The 16,865-nt window shown below is 43.3% G+C and overlaps 2 protein-coding genes and 1 long non-coding RNA gene across 7 annotated transcripts in view; 1 reads left to right on the top strand and 2 right to left on the bottom strand.

Annotated features, from left to right (window-relative positions):
• LOC119006179 (DENN domain-containing protein 4B-like) overlaps positions 1–490 on the bottom strand; it is a 34,414-nt gene extending 33,924 nt beyond the window's left edge. Inside the window, exon 1 of the mRNA XM_037074624.1 lies at positions 344–490. The gene's annotated coding sequence lies outside the window, so the exon portion shown is untranslated. The remainder of the gene's footprint in view (positions 1–343) is intronic.
• LOC119006190 lies at positions 444–3,532 on the top strand. Of its 2 annotated transcripts, XR_005070706.1 has the most exons (4): positions 444–577; positions 1,622–1,709; positions 1,906–2,041; positions 2,395–3,532. It is a non-coding gene; the product is annotated as an uncharacterized LOC119006190 (long non-coding RNA). The 2 variants fall into 2 exon arrangements; XR_005070705.1 differs by having other exon boundaries at positions 1,906–3,532.
• LOC119006183 (CREB-regulated transcription coactivator 2) overlaps positions 3,274–16,865 on the bottom strand; it is a 34,567-nt gene continuing 20,975 nt past the window's right edge. For 2 of the 4 annotated variants that reach the window (XM_037074635.1, XM_037074638.1), the window contains 6 exons: positions 14,838–15,304; positions 14,427–14,732; positions 14,142–14,327; positions 12,852–12,923; positions 10,776–10,980; positions 3,274–9,782 (listed from right to left, as the gene is read on the bottom strand). In XM_037074635.1, coding sequence (XP_036930530.1) covers positions 9,592–9,782; positions 10,776–10,980; positions 12,852–12,923; positions 14,142–14,327; positions 14,427–14,732; positions 14,838–15,304 — 1,427 coding nt within the window. In that variant the 3' untranslated portion in view covers positions 3,274–9,591. The remainder of the gene's footprint in view (positions 9,783–10,775; positions 10,981–12,851; positions 12,924–14,141; positions 14,328–14,426; positions 14,733–14,837; positions 15,305–16,865) is intronic. The other 2 variants (XM_037074636.1, XM_037074637.1) reach the window with 2 other exon arrangements.

The following is a 16,865-nucleotide window of genomic DNA, read 5'->3' as shown; positions in this document are numbered from 1 at the left end:
AACCACACGCACGAGCGCGCTGCCAGCTATCGTGACCGATACGCGCACACGCATTGAAAACACACACACACACACACACACACACACACACACACACACACACCGAGGTTTTCGGTTTAAACGCTGCTGTGTTCATTCGGCTACGGTTAGACAAGACGCGCGTTGGCTGGAGGCGTGTCCGATAATGGGCGCACCGAGGCTCCCGTTAAACGACTTGCCTTTTAACGTCTGTTAGCTCGCCGCGTTAGCTAGCTAACAGGCGGCTCGTCTCACGGCGTCACCGCGAGCGGCTCCGTGAACACGACGGATAAACCCGCTGAAAGTGTCGTGATGTCGCTCGTACCTTGTTGTCTCTGCTGGTTTGTCCCACAGATAACTGGAAGGATCATGTTTCGGTCATTCTCTCACATGTGACGTCCATGTTTGCTGTCTGCCGTGAGGAGCCGCAGCGTCGAGCCGCGCACAGGACGACATGTTGCTTCCGGTCACAGCCTTCAGAATAAAGGTCTGACCGAGTCTTACAGAAAGCCTGAGTGGTGCAGGAAGTAATCAGATACTCAGTCATACTTGAGTAAAAGTAAGGATTCAAATACTACTTACATACAAAAAGTACTTCAGTAAAAGTCTTGAAGTTTCTGATTTTACTGTAAAAGTACAAGTAAATTCTACATATATTTATATATTTATATGTATATATACAGTGTGCGATGAGTTTAATTATGGTTACTATACAGGGACTCAGTGTTTTCGTATTTTTGTCTAATTGCGATTAAAATAAATGCATTTAAGTTCATTGCGCTCGTTTGGCTCTGATGCAGAATGTAATCTGTAAAGTAACAAGTGACTAAAAGTGCAATATTTGCCTCCCACAGTGGAGTGAAAGTATAAAGTAGAAGGGAATGGAAATATTCATGTACAGTTACATGAGTAATTGTACAAGTAACAAACTCTATAAATGAAATAATTAAATTTTTCAGTCGTTCTTTTACATTTTCACGTTTTATGTGTAATGTAACGTTCTTGTTAATTATTGTTAAAATATATTTGTTCATATATAGTTTGACCTTTAGCTGGAGAATCCCCTCCAAGACGTTTAATAATAATGGTATTATTATTAATAATAATCAAGTTAATTTGTTTGTAAGGACGTTTTTGTTAAAAATACCAAGAATGTACTGATTGTCGGCTGGTTCATCATTTATAAACTCTTCATGTGATTTGTGTATAAAAAATCTGAATTTGTAAATAAACTAAAGCTGTCAGAGAAATTTAGTCAAGTAAAATCTATCTTTAAATAAAATAACGACAAAAATCTAGTTCAGGTCTTTGAGATAATTGTTCCTGACAAATGATTTGACATATAAAGTCAAGTAACTGCTCAATTACACTTTTTGTGTCTTTTATCTCTTTGTAGTTATGTCAGATATATTTAATCATTTAATCATAAAACCACATTATTGTGTGTGTGTGTGTGTGTGTGTGTGTGTGTGTAATGCTGTGATGTAAATGATTCATGTTTAGAAACATTTATGAGGACGTGACCTCGGCGTCCTCGCTGAGCTGCTGCCCTGCAGGAGAATGTCACCGATCAATATGTGTGATTGATTTGCTGTGTCAGCAGGCATCCAGGATCAATCAGTATTCAGACACTGAGAGGCAGCATGAGACCAGGAGAGTCTGATCTGGTCTGCAGGAAACACCTGAACCAGGTGAGTCTCTTTGATTTGCTTCATTAGGTTTTTTTTTTTTTTTTTTTTTTTTTTAATCTTTCATGAAGTTTTAATTAAAAATATCTCAGATTCTCAGCAGTGAAATCACACAAATACAAATAAAGAATAAAGAAACTGAAATTAAATCATTCTTCAGTTGTTTTTTTATGACAGACTTTGTGCTTTTATTTTGAAGTCACGGCTCCCCTGTATCCGGTGTGGTGTGTGTGTGTGTTGACGCAGCTGTCAGAGTGAAGCAGCAGCTGGATGAATTATCGTGTCTGTTGATGTTTCAACACACAAAACGTCACAACAACACGTTTCCTCTCAGTGTGAGTGTTCAACACAACAGCCACATTATATCATAACACATCAACACACAAAATAATTAACACGATTCTCATTTACACTGGAGACTGTGTGTGTGTGTGTGTGTGTGTGTGTGTGTGTGTGTGTGTGTGTGTGTGTGTGTGCGCGCGCGTGTTGTCCTGTCATCAAACTGTGACACCAGCAGTGAAAATCACATGTGAGTAAAATTAAAGATACTGTGTTAAATGTTGTGTAGTTACATGTTACTGAAGGATGAAAGTGACTCTGACAGAAGAATTAATGTTGATCAGTTGAAACTTCACGTTTCTGCAGGTTCGGTTTCATGCTGTGACGCTGTTCTCGTGTTCTGGTCCAGTTTAGGAACAGAAACATGAGTTTGGGTCAGAAGAGATCCGGTTCTGGGTGGAAACACCTGCTTCTGTCTCCAGACGGACGTTTTTACGTGTCAACATTATTATTAATGAAAGTCTGGAGAGGACGATCCGGCTGAAGCTGCATCCAACGAGTCCTGTGGTGGAATCTACGTATCAAACATCCTGTGATCACGTGCTCATCGGAGGTAAACGGACTTTGCTTGAGTCATTTTCTTCTCAAGCTACTTTCTAGATATTTACTCCATTAGTTAGTTACATCACAGGCTAAGATATTCAAAAACAAAACAAAGTTTTGAATGTTTTGTTCTTGATACATTTTAAATGTTTTTGAAAAAAATCGTTTTATGTTTAATGCACTTTGCAAATGTCAACTTTAATATATGATACACAAGAACACTTACTACCACTTATTGTTATTATTATTATTATCATCATTATTATCCAAAGTCTCTGGGGGGACGATCCGGCTGAAGGTCAACATGATACATTAATAAATATCTGTAATATTAATTTATAATATAATAATAAAATCCTGAGTCAGCTATAACAGTTCAACAGTCACAGTGACATTAAGTACTTTTACTTTGAATACTTCAAGTACATTTTCCTGATTGTACTTTTCAAACATATTTTCAATGCAGTACTTTTACTTGTAACAGTATTTTGACAGTGTACTCGTATAAATATGTGACCACAGTCAAAGTGCAGGAAGACAAACAGAAATCAGCTGTTCCAGGTTTCATTTGTTTATTTTCTGTAAAATAATGTGAAGGTACAGTCTCTTTAAAAATCTCTCCTGTTAGCTTCAGAAGCACCTCTGGTTTGAAAACATGTTCATATGTACAACAACACACTCAACGTTCCCTGGTTATTGATTTATTTATGACAAGGTTCAAATAAAAATCTGAATACAACAACAACAAAAAAGTCAATTTATTATTCAAATACAAAGCGAAACGACGCAGAGCGCTCAGTTCATCCTCCACACGACCACTGACAATAACGTTAATAATACGAGAAATTAATATCATACATCAATAGAAAATATGAAAAAATATGAAATATGGCCTTTAACTGATCCCTAGTCTGCACACACACACACACACACACACACACACACACACACACTTACTACCTCGCTGGTCAACAGCTCCCCCTACTGGCAGAGTCTGGAACTGCATGTTAACTCACAACAGGTTTATTGCATATCAGGCAAGATGCTACACACACACACACACACACACACACACACACACACAGGTGGAGGACGACGTCAGTGTAACAAACAAGTGGGAGAATTAAAGGGTGATTTATTTTTTGATTTCCTGTTCAATAGCGTCAAAATAAAACGACTGTGCTTTTAAAATGAAAATGTCTTAAATATAAATGTATTTCCTGTTAAACTACATCTAGAAAATAAAGATGTCGTCTCTGTCAGACTGATTTGTTCCTTGTTGCTGAATTTTCTTTCTTTAATCTCGTTTGGATGAAACTTTTAATCTTGTTTCCGGACTTTTCCATCCAAACCTGATTAATCTGATGTGTTAAAGAGTTCAGTCTTCTAATAACTCGTATGAAGATGAACCAACATTAAGTGAAGAAATCGGTTTTAAAAAGCCTTTTAGCTTGAAGTTTAATTTGTTTAAAAGTCGTCTTCCTACAGGAACATCGAACACTCGGTGCTTCACTGCCCGACAGAACCAAACTCTGAAACCAGCTCAAACAACAAGCGGATCAAATTAACTCTCCGTCCTGGTCAGAACTTTAGCACAGTAACATTTAATCCAACATGGCTGCACGAAGCGACTTCCCGCCCCCCTTCATCACCTCCTGGTCCACCAGACGACGACAACACAAACACGTCCTCAAGTTTTAATCTCTGACTGAAACCTGGTCGGCTGCCGGCGCCGACCGGACCGACCTCTGCTCTAACAACAGAACTTTCCTCTCCAGGTGAGGAAAACTATGGAGGCCTGAAAGTGACAAATAAAAGCATTAAAGAAATGTTTCAACACATCATCATCTTCATCATCATCAGCCTGATGTCGTTTTCTGATCGTCGCTCGCTTCTCAATTGTTTCATAGTTACAGATGTTGTTGATTTATGAGTCTTGGCTCCTTTGTGAAAGAGTTTAAATCTCAATGGGAATATTCTAAAATTAAACAAATAATATTTCATTTTTGTATCTATTTGACTTTTAATGCACCAAGAAAATACTAAAAATAAATGCAGCCATTAATTGATTCATAAATGTGACATAAGTTGTTATTTCTGTTTTTAAATGCATTTATTTCTCCTGTATCATTTCACTTTATTTTAAAATGAATTTCTTACATATTTATTTTAAGCTTCAGCTTCAGGCCTCCACATGATCCGACAGCAGCACAGAGATCAGAACCCAGAGACGACACCAACGTCAGAACGACTACGATTCAGACCGGATCTGACCAGCGCTACAGAAGCCCGGAGAGGACACGACGACAACGAGCTGCAGCAGCCTGGACTGACCTGCAGGGGGCAGCAGTGACGCCCGGTCTTCAGACTCATTCATTATTATTCAGTTTTTAACTACCAGCTCAGAAAACGACTTTTACTGCTTCGATTTGCTGGATTTGAAACTAACGACCCGTCCGGTTCACGTCCACTTCTGGATCCAAACATTTTACAACCTGGAAACATAAACCCATTTCAATAACTTTCCAGACCTGCAATAACCCCAAGAAGTGCATTTAAAAATACCAAAAACAAAACAAGAACAACATAATTTATCGGTTTTGCTTTAAAAATGAAATTTAAATAAACTTTAAACGCTGAAAATGGAATTTAACTCATCGATACTTCAGCTGATATAAACACGGTCATCAAACACTTGTGGACGAGTTTTGTAACCAAACTTGAGAATCATAAACGACATCCGGCATCTTCGTCTGAATTATAATATTTAAACTAATTAAGTTTCTATACGGGACGACGTGTCTGTAACAGGCGAATAACGAGCGATGAAGTCTTAACAAGTCATTCTTTAGAAAAGTCGTTAACAAATCAATTTAATAAATAATGTTGGGAAACTTCTGATCACTGGTTTCACATGTTTTGTTTTTTCTTGTTTAATCTGAATAAAAATGTTTTTACACACCTGTAACCTGGAACTCACCTGGCGACCCTGAGCAGAGGTCCCGCCCCTCTCAGTCCACCAACCAGAGGAAAAACTAACAACTCTGATTTTGTTCTTAACAACAAATTTAAAATTCCTCTTTTGGAAAGTCGACTTTAGTTTTGCAGTTTTAATTGATGACGTTAAATATTAAATGTAAAATTATTTAACACTCCAAGCGTGTAACAACCGCAGGAACTGCAGCGACATCAGTCACAACATTTAGAATTTCAAGTTTCACATCAAGAAAAAAATAAAAATAATGAAATTTTGTTTTTTAAATCAATGAAAACAGAAAACCTGAATTCATCCTTCTACAATTACACTTCTTGTTTTGTCGAGTCAACAGAAGATTTTCGACCATTTTTTCTCCCAAATTTACTTCAAATTCAGACGATGAATATGATGAGAAATGTTTTGTTTGTTCTGTTTTCTGCCGTCATTCACAAACCAACTTGATAAATAAAGTTGGGAAACATTAAACTGATCACTGGTTTCATTTCTTGTTTTATCTGAATAATTTTTAACTGATATTTGATAATAATGTTTAAACTGTGTTGAGTAAATCCTCTGGGGACCCTGAACAGGGGTCCCGCCCCCAAGGTTGGGAAACACTGCTGTGATTGGTCGGCTGTGGCATCAGAGGGAAAAACAAACAACCTGATTTTCTTGTTGATGATAAATAGAAACGATTCTCTGGGAAAGTTGACTTTAGTTTTCTATCATTCATGATATTACATGTACAATTAAAGGGACAGTTACACCACATTTAAAAGCTTCCTTGCAGCCGCCGGTCGACGCGAACAGACTCTCAGTAACTCAGAAACAGCTGACAGACACACGAACACGACCGACGACACGATCTCACGCACACACATGCAGCTGTTGTTCAGAAACTCTCCGACCTCCAACTTCTACAAGCAGTTTGTTTTTTATTCTCTCGTCTTAAATATTCTGTTTGTTTTATGTTTTTTTTTAAAAGATATTATTTGAGAAATTATGTACATACAGATTCAGACCACTTTGGATTAAAAAATAAAACTTCTTTATAGTCAGAATAATATTAATAATAAGATTTGTTTTGAACCTTTGTTACATAAAAATACGTCCCTGCGCTCCGGCCCGCGGCGGCGGGCGAGAAGCACAGGTGCAGCAAGTGCAGGCAGAGAGGGGGCGGGGCTAAGGGCTGCCAATCACAGTGACTGGGGTTAAAGGGCAATGCCACCAAAAACTGCATTTGTGTCGATGTTGCATGAAGCTCACAGACAAACGACATCTTCTTCATTTCCTGCAGATTTTTATGGTTAAATCACAAAACAGGAAGTGACTGCAACTGATCAATCAATCTGCAGATTATTTTCTGCAATATGACGAAATGTTTGGTCAATAAACCGTCTGAAAACACTGAAATATGTTCTAAAGATGCTCGATCAACAATCGATCATTTTATATTGATCCAGCAGTCGTAGCAGTCGCGCATCGTCTCTCAGAAAACTGGAGACAAAACGCTGTGAATCTTTTAATTAGCCTCATTTTCATATAGAAATGTGAAATATATGTATGATACCAAAAATAATTATCTTCATGTGAAAAATCATCTGGAGGAAGTTTAATCAAACAGCAAAATATCAGCTGATTAATTTTCTGTCGATCGATTGATCCTCGTGTGGAATCAGGATCAGATCCTGAACTGAAACAAATTTAATTTGTAACTGTGTGAAAAGTTTGTGTTTCAAGCAAAAATGATTAAGAAATTTTAAATTATTTGATAATTAGTTAATCAATGAGAAAAAAGGCTCAGAATTCTCTGGCGTGTTAAACGTGAATATTGTGACGTTAAACTGAATGTTGGAGCGAAACGTGAGGACGAAACTCTGATCGACACGTTTCAACATTTTCTAACAATTTACAGACCAAACAACTCATCGATCAATCGAGAAAATGATCGACATATTAATCAAACATAAGAATAATCGTTAAGTCTGTTCAGGCACAACATCAACATCAACATTGGTGGAACAACCCTTTAAAAGTTGACCTGACAGGGCGATAAAGCTGCAGCCTGAGGGCCGACTGTACGAACGCATCAGAGGGGAGGAGCTGCAGGTTTGTGACGTCAGAGTTCCTCAGCCAGTCAAACATTCAGCAGCACGTCGCTGACAGAAGCCTCCATGTTGTTTCCGTCTCTGTGAGCTGGAGAGAAACCCTGACGTCACATCTGCTCCTCCATCATCACACCACACATTCAACTTCACCACTGAAATGCATAATTTGATTCAAAGTGACTACAGGCGAGTGCGTCGGCTCATTCGTCTGACGTCTAACAGACGAGGCTGAAACGTGACGCTGCTGACGATCACATGGTGGAAATTTGTTTTCCCGGCTGCGCTGCATCTGCACGCTGGCAGACAGCAGCGTGTTTCAGACCACGGCTCGTTGAAATAAACTCGTCTAACTGGCAGCGATGTAGAAACTACAAGATGGACTGATTATCTGTGATCAGATAGGACGCTCATTTCCTTAACTCTCATCAGCTGACAGGAGGTTTAATGTCATTAGCTAAAAGAGAGTCGGCCGTACTGTGAAGGGTCAGTGAAGAAAAGATGCTTCAGAACAAACTGCTGAGCAGAGAAAATGATGACTGAGGGACCTGAAGGAGTCAAACAGAAGGATAAAATCTGTCTAATTTATTTGTCTCTAATCAAACGAGGAGGAGCGAGTGTCTGCAGCAGCAGGCGGAGATCTCAACTTTCAGAAAGGCTGAGGTGACGTCAGCGAGGCTCTTTTCTCTTTCCTGGCCTCGACATGGAGGTCAGAGACGATACAAAACGCTTCATCTGACACTCCTGAGCACACGGCCAGCGCTTTTTGGACACGGAGCCTATTATTCTCATCAGCGTCAGTGGGCCAATAAGCATGCAGCAGGCTCTCTGTGCTGGTGACTGGTTGTCTCGAGGCGTGCATGGAAAACACAGGTTGTGCACAGAGACGGAGTCAAATACGTTTATAGTTCTTGTGTTATGAAGCTGGTGAGAGCCGCGAGGCCATGTGTTGTTCAGGAAACAGTATCAAAGTCAAGGTATCGGTCCGAACGATACGCGGCCCGAGAGGAAAGCATCCGATCTGATCACAGGATCATTTAAAGGGTTAAAGCTTTAGAACTGTAAAATCATGGGGCAACATTATGATTGTTTTCAGAAGTCAGAAGACTTGAAGAGAAGAAGCCTTCTGGGGCTGAACGCACTCCTGAGACGACTTCATCCCAAATCTTTAACCTGCTTTTCTTTAACTTATTTCTCGTGATTTGAACGGACCGGTTCGGTCCGAGGAGAAGGCTGTTAATTTGACATCTGTGACTGTCAGAGAAGGAAAAGCTTCTTTTAGAAAAATATATAGACCTTCTAAGTCATGGCTAAGCTCCTGTCAAAGTGGCTGATGAAGCAGAGGGAACCAAACGTCAGCAGTATCGCCGACTGACAGTTTGGGGGTAAAACAATCCAAACAGATCACACGGCTTCTTCCTGCGGAGCGACAGAACAGTCAGGGAGGGTCCACATGATTCAGGGTGCATAATGCTTTTCTTCCAAGCGTTACTGGTTTGTACAGACGGTTTCTTACATAAAGCCGACGTCACGTGAGCGCTTCATTCCTGCGTGTTTGCATTTACGCGAGTGCGTTTTTCATGAACATGCAGATAAGACTCGTACAAGCTAATGCCTAAAAAGAGAAGCATCTTGGTTTGTCTGGACTTCAAGCGTTGCAAGAGCATTTTCAGTTAAGTGCCTTCGACGGAGAACTCCCCCTCCTTCAGTCACGTTCCGACCTCCGACAGAACTCTCAGGTCCTTCATCGCCAACGAGAAGCCTCCCGAGTTGCTTCCAAACCTCGCTCTGCAGACCGTCTGGTTGGGGGAGTGGTGAGTGGGCGGCGGAGCGGCGCTGGTCCCGGTCCCCTCCACCTCCACCCGGGTGGCCGTCTCTTCGCCGAGTCCCACCGAGCTCCTGGAGCAGAGGAGGTCCGGGGTCACTTCAGCCGGTCAGATCGGAAAGAGTCCTCCACAGCCGGGTCGGCGAGCATCAGGTCGCCTTCCAGCATGTCCAGAGCCAGCGGGTCCATCCTGAGCGGGTCGTCCAGGGAGAAGGGATCCATCTCGAAGCCGGGGACGTGAGACAGAGCGCTGGCGATCTCTTTAGACAGACCCGGCGGTGAGTCACCTGCAGGGAGGGAAGGAGGGCGGAGAAGATCATCAGGAACACAGAACGACAGCAGACGTCTTGATACGAAGTCATCAAACAATCTGCATTTTAGTTTTCTTGATGAATTGATTCAATATTTCATGAAGTACCTCTCACACTGGACAAAAGACCTAATAAAGGCTCATTTGAGCTTAAATATGTACAAGGATGGAAACATCTTTGTGTTCATAATGTGGATGATCATAATAAGTTGCTGATGAAAAGCAGCAGTACCACCAGATGTCGAGGGGAGGCGCTGCAGCAAACAGCAGGATATGAACACACTTCCATCATCAGCTCCAGAAGAAACGATGCAACTAGTTCACAATTTTAATGATTAAGACTTTTTAAACAAGTTTAACATCTTCTGGATGCAGCCGGATGAAGTCTCGCCTCTTTGCAGTCAATTGCTTATTTTTAGGAGGTTTAAAAAAAATACACACACTAATTTTGGTGTAAAAATGGTGTTAGAGTCACTTGTTTGGTTAACAAACAGTGCACAAGATATCAAATTAACGATGATACTAAACAATAAATCCTCACATTGAACCACTGAACCTTTAAAAAAAGTTTCATGTTTAGTTTCATCAAACCAACAGGAGGAAATCTGTTTCAGCGGAGGATTAATCCTCAGTTGGTGCTCTGGTGACGTCACCTGTGTGATCTGTATGAATCTATACTTTTATTTAAATCTCAGGAGAGGAACAATGTTGGATTATTTTGAATGTTACTTTCTACAGAATTCACAGATCCCCTTCTGCTGAACTGCAGTCATCTTCACTTCCACAAACATCCGGCTCGATTCTCAGGAACATTTAAGGAACCAATGAAATCATGTCCTCTTTCAGTTCTTATGAAATATACGGATGATCAGAAGTGTTTGTCCTGTGATTTAACAGCTTCATGTTACCGACTTACACATCGGTTCGTCTTGTTAATACAGAGGCCGTGATGACTCCAGCTGATACCCACCGGTGAGGATGATGTTGGGCACGTTGTGTCGTCCGTCCCCGCCGCTGTAGTTCTGGTTCTGGTTGTTGAGGAGCTGCTGGTCCCCGGGGTCCTGCATGTCCAGGGGCCCCTGGGTGTTGCAGGGAAACTGGTTCTTGTCGGTGCTGCTGCAGCTCAGCCCGCCGTGGTTCAGAGACAGACAGTCGCCCTGACCGTCCGCTGTGAACTGAAGCAGAGCAGAACAGATGCAAACGTAAGGCAGGAAATACAAACACGGTACAAAATCAGTGACGGCGTGAAGGAGTTTGTTTTCTTACATCTCAACGTCTGGAAATCTATTGGGTTGGATTTATTTCATCACCAGTGACACAAAATACAAGTTGAACTGCACGTGGTAAAAAAAAACCAAGCTCATATCCACGACGTCCTCGGGCTTATTTGAGATTCAGGAAAACAAATTCATGAGACAGCGTGAAGAAGAAAAAGGCTCCAATATGGAGCTCTGCTGATCTGAATCTGGGTTCTGGGATGAAATAGAAATAACTGTCCAAATAACTCAGACTGGATCTGTGTCAAGACCGATAAACCAAAGTAAACCCTGTCTGAGCCGCCTGAAAGTCCACAAGGAGCCGTTAGAGCTCCTGTTCAGCCCAGACTCCCTTTCTGAGTCGTCTGATGCCAGAACTCACGACGGAAAGACTGAAAGAGGCACAGTCTCCTCGAAGTCCACCAGCATGTCCGGTGAAGCACTGATGTAAGTAAACTGTGTGAAATCTTAACAGCATCACGTCGGAGCTGCTGATCCTGCCGCGCTCAGACAAAAGTACAGAAGAAAAAACTTCATCCAGGAGTTTTGTTCTGCCGTCGAGGTTTTGTCAGGAGGCGAGCCTGATTTTATCTGATTGGAGTTCAAATGATTTGAATACGAAATTAAAATAAATAACAGTTGTCAGTAGAGCTGCAACCAAAGATAATTTTCACAGTCAGTCAATCTGTTGATTGTTTCTTAGATTCATCGATCGTTTGGTCCAAAAACATGTTGGAAATGTCCAAGATGACGAGGAGAAGAATGAGCTGATGCACTCGCCTGTTGTCACATCTGGAATCAGTGACGTGTGACTGAACACAGATGTGAATGTTTGAATGAGTTGAGAAACTCTGACGTCACAAAACTGCGGCTTTTCCCCTTTGAACCATTTGTACTGTCGCCCCTCAGGCTTCAGGTCACGTTTTTAAAAAAGGGCAGTTCTGTTGGAAAGTGTTTCGCCCTCACATGTCGAAGATATTCAGCTCACTGTCACACAGGAGCAAAGAAACTATTCACATTCAAACAGCTGAAGAGAATTCTGAGGTTTCTGTCTTTAAAAAAAAGAAAAAAATCTAATTGATTTTCAATCATCAAAGTAGTTGCTGATTAATTTAATAGTTGACCTATAACGCAGGCAGCTAACGTCACAGCTCAGCCGAAGCATTAATGTTTACATCCCAGAATCCCGAGCTGAAGCACGGTGACGGTTGTTGCTCACAACTATCTGTGGATTATCTTGAGTTACCGGGTCAGGATTTCTGGAAAGAGACGTCACTGTGGAGCGTTTCAAACGTGTGTGATTGGGTGAACTGTCCCTTTAAAAGTAGTTTTCTTTTGCCGTGTCTCAGTTCAGGTCTGCATCCTTCACAGGAGCATCTGAAGGCCAATTACGTCACAACGCTGCGTGAAGTCTGTCCCTGTCCGAAGGCTCCGACAGACGCTCCTTCTTCTCCCTGTTTCTGGGGAATGTGGCCTCACACAAGATTCTTTGCGTACCAAAAAATTAAGAAAGAAAGAAAGAAAATGGCGACATCGTGTGGCGTAGATCATAATTTTTGTGGGTGTGGGCACAGCATTTGTGTCTTTATTTGTGAGCAGAGCGATGGGAGATGACAGGAGACGAGGGCGGAGGGACGTGAGGAAAAAACTACTTTGTAAAACCACAAAGATAAGTTGATCGTGATGCTGTCGGCTCAGTTCTGTCAGCTGTAAACTCAACATCACACCCCCCTCAGCCAGTGTTATTAGCAGTTTATATTCATATGTGTCATGTGAGATCGCTCCGTTACCTGCTGGTTGGATTTGCCTGTGAGCTGCAGGCTCAGATATGGGTCGTCCAGTAGAGAGTTGAACAAGGCATCCTGGGAAAACATTAAAATAAGTCTTGGTTACTGATCATGACACTAAAAAATACACCTTCCTCTCTCTCCTTTGGTATCTTACACATGCTTTTCTTTGTATTTCAAATGTTAAATTATAATATGCAGGTGAACACGTCGCCTAAGCAGACTGTTTCACTGACGACACCTGCACGTACAGCACAACAACACAGCGGGCTCAAGTTTGTGTCCAGGATTAAGTCTTCAGTTTCTGGACCGAGCTGCCAAACTTTAACTTCTCCAGGATTGTGTAATCAGTCAGAGGAGGAGGAGGAGAAAGTTGTGTGAAGAATCTCTACAGGAGTGTCATCTCTGTAACGTTACACCCAGGACGCCTCCGGGTGTCACCGTCTCTCTGTGACAATGACTTCTACTCAGCAAACATCCAGAAATAGCATCAGGTGCTTTGTCTCCTTTATCTCACCTCAGCATGACATCACACAGTGAACATGACACTGCTGGTCCAGAGAGATGAGGTCAGACACCAGATAACTCTCACTTTCATGCCTGTTATTCACTGAACGTCTTCTGTAATCTCAAATATGAATAAAAACATCTTATTTTCTTGTTATTTCGCTGCCAGCTGTGAAATTCAGACTAAGAGGAGACTGAACTAAATCAGCACATGACCTCCTGCGACTAAGTGGCACCTACACACATCATCTATCACATCATACACACAAACACAGGTCCTGTTCACACCTGCAATCAGCATCCATCCTGAGTGCTACGATCTCAGGTGGACGGCTGTAAGTCTTTTAGACTCTGCAGACCGAGCTGGATAACTTCCAGTTTGGCAAGGGAAGAAGGAGAAGGAGAAGAACTGATGCTACAGCAGTGGATCCTGACAGGACTCTGGTTGTTCAAAGCCACTGTGTTCTCATCCATCAATTTATGTGTCTCTGAATCACAAACAACACGGAATTCCTGAGAAATGTGAGACACAGTCAGGGAGGAGCGATCCTTCTCTCATCCCTCTGTTTGCTGTGGATCAATCATCTTGATCTTCCTATAACTTCTCTATCAAACGATAAAAATCAAATAATCTAATAAGGTAAAGAATAGATGAATAATCAGTATGTTGTCTGCCCTGTTCAACACTTTCATGTTGTGGCTGTAATACACACCACAGCCTGTAGGGGGTGCTAGCAGGACTTGAGAGGCTGCCACTGTCAGCGCTGCTGTGATGGAGTTACTCACGTTGTAGAGGTCGGTGGCCAGGTTGTGGCTGATCTGTTGGAGCTGAGGCAGCTGCTGCTCCGCTTCCTGTTTGACGTGACACTGAGAGGACGTGGAGCTCTGGACGCACTGATCCATCGGCCTCTCGTTCTTTATCAGCTGCTGCGCGTTCGCCGAGTTCACCTGCTGCCCCATCGACCTCTGCTGCTGCACAGAAACACGCCATGAGTGTTTGTGTTGTATGTTATCTTTATCTAATCCTTCTTTATCTAATCTCATCTCCTCCAATTTGACCCAACGGCCTACCGTTCCAAAGTGCTGCATGTGCTGGTTGTGTGTGTTGCGGAGGTTCTGCAGGTGGAGCTGCTGCTGCTGCTGCTGCTGCTGCTGCTGCTGCTGCTGCTGCTGCTGAGAATTCGGCCGCTGCTGCTGGAGGCGGTGCAGCTGTTGGTGGTGGTGCTGGCCCATCTGAGAAGGCTGCTGGCCGGGCTGGGAGCCCTGCAGACCGGGGAGAGGCTGGTGGGAGCCCGGCTGGTGCTGGTGGGACTGGCTGAGTGGATACGGAGGCAGCCTCTGGTCCAGAGGCAGTTTGCTGGTGTCCAGAGGGACGCCCTGTGGGGAGGGAGGTCTGATGTTAGAGACAACATGTCTTCTGGGTGCACTCGATGTGGTTTAGGATACATGTTCATCACATGTGTGAAGAGGTGTGGCTGCTACCTGTGTGATGGAGGACAGAGTGGGGGAGATGGTGGGGGAGAACTGTTTGGAGTGATGCCTCCGTGACTCCCCTCCCATGGGCAGGATGAGCGGGGAGAGCTGAGCTCGTCTCCGTGGCGACGTACTGAGCGATGGCTGGCCTCCGCTGAGCAGCGGCGAGTAGGAGGAGGAGCAGGAGCTGGAGCCGCCCACGCCGCTGCTGTAGCTGGGGTTACTGCTGGACACCGACTGGAGGGAGGAGTTACTGAGGGAGGAGTGCAGCGATTGGCTGCTGAGGGAGGATGGCAGGGAGGGGGAGGAGCTGAGGGACGACTGCAGCGAGGGGTTGCTGAGCGATGAGTGCAGGGAGGCGGAGCTCAAAGAGTTGGAGAAGGAGTGGCTGCTGAGCGATGACTGGATGTTGGGGTTGCTTAGCGAAGACTGCAGGGAGGGGTTACTGAGCGTGCTCTGTAGAGACGCCAGGAGACCTGAGGAGGCGAAACAGAACACTGTGAACACAAACGTACTCGAGCCGCAACAGGAAGGTCTCAGGGGTCAAGATATCAAAACGCAACGAGAATTATTTCTAGTAAGTTTCTCAGAATCCAACACGTCGCTAAATCCTGCCGTCTTTTCTTGGAGACACCATAAAACAAGCAGTGATGAAATGTAACTAAGTACATTTACTCAGGAGCTCCAGGACAGTTTGACATACTTCTGTTTTGCTTTGAGTATTTTGATTGTTTGCTGCTTTAAACTTTCACTGCGTTACTTTCTGAAGGCAAACAGCTGAACGATCAGGTGAGTGAGTGGATCGAACTGATCTCGCTGCAGAACGACGTCCAGTCACCTTCACAGTCACCAAAACTGTCCATGATTAATTTCAATGTAAAAATAAACGTGATTTGTTCTCAGGAGGCAGCTCAGTGACAATCATCCCCTGTTCAACAGTAACAGGTTCACTAAAGTCATCCATTAGCCAGCTTTAATCATGCTGCACTGTAATTATTGATGAAATGAACCGTGACTACGCTGTGAAATACTGTTTCACTGAACAAAAATTAAAAAACAAACCGCCACATCATGAAAATCATCACAGAACACAACTCTTCTCATCTTTACTGACTGAACTCTTTCTTTCTGTGTCTTCAGTTTAAAATATCCCGTCTGTTGAGGGAATCAGTTCCTCCCAGGTGATCTCTGCAGGTGTAAACATCAGCTCTGTCCCCAAACACACTCCCACCTTCACTCACTGCCTTACATTACATATGCCTCCTCCCTCCTCCCTCCTCTCTCCTCCTTCCTCCCTCCTCCCTCCTCTCTCCTCCCTCCTCTCTCCTCCTTCCTCCCACCTCCCTCCTCTCTCCTCCCTCCTCCTTCCTCCCTCCTCCCTCCTCTCTCCTCCTTCCTCCCACCTCCCTCCTCTCTCCTCCCTCCTCCCTCCTCTCTCCTCCGTCCTCCCTCCTCCCTCCTCTCTCCTCCTTCCTCCCACCTCCCACCTCTCTCCTCCCTCCTCCCACCTCTCTCCTCTCTCCTCCCTCCTCCCACCTCTATGTCTTTTTATAAACACTCAGTAGGTCAAGTTCATCCACAATCTGCATTTCATGACTACTTTCTGACCTGGTTCAGGACTTGAACCAGGAACCAGACAAGGCCAAACAACTTGATGTCGACCGTATCTGCTATCTGTGTCATTAGCAACACTTGACCTGAAAACAGACTCCTTTAGTTTTCATTCTTGGCCTGTATGTCTTTATTGACAGGACGGCTTCAGAGATGACAGGAAACAGGACACGAAACCAGAGGCCCCCGGCCGAGACCTGAACCCAGAACCGCTGCAGCGACAAATCCTCTGAATATGACCAACTGAGCTCACTGGCTCCAAAATGTGGGACAATGACTTGATTCCGTACACTGAAACACTGAAAACAGACATTACAGGCCGACATCTTCTGCACTTCGAGATGCGTTTAGTAACTGTATCTACAGTGACTGATTGTGCCGCCATTTTGACCACGATTCTCCTTATTACTCACACATAGTTTATGG

The sequence above is a fragment of the Acanthopagrus latus genome, chromosome 17 (assembly GCF_904848185.1).
Source record: "Acanthopagrus latus isolate v.2019 chromosome 17, fAcaLat1.1, whole genome shotgun sequence".
NCBI classification, from domain to species: Eukaryota; Metazoa; Chordata; class Actinopteri; order Spariformes; family Sparidae; genus Acanthopagrus; species Acanthopagrus latus.
This window is presented reverse-complemented; position numbering and strand designations above follow the sequence as displayed.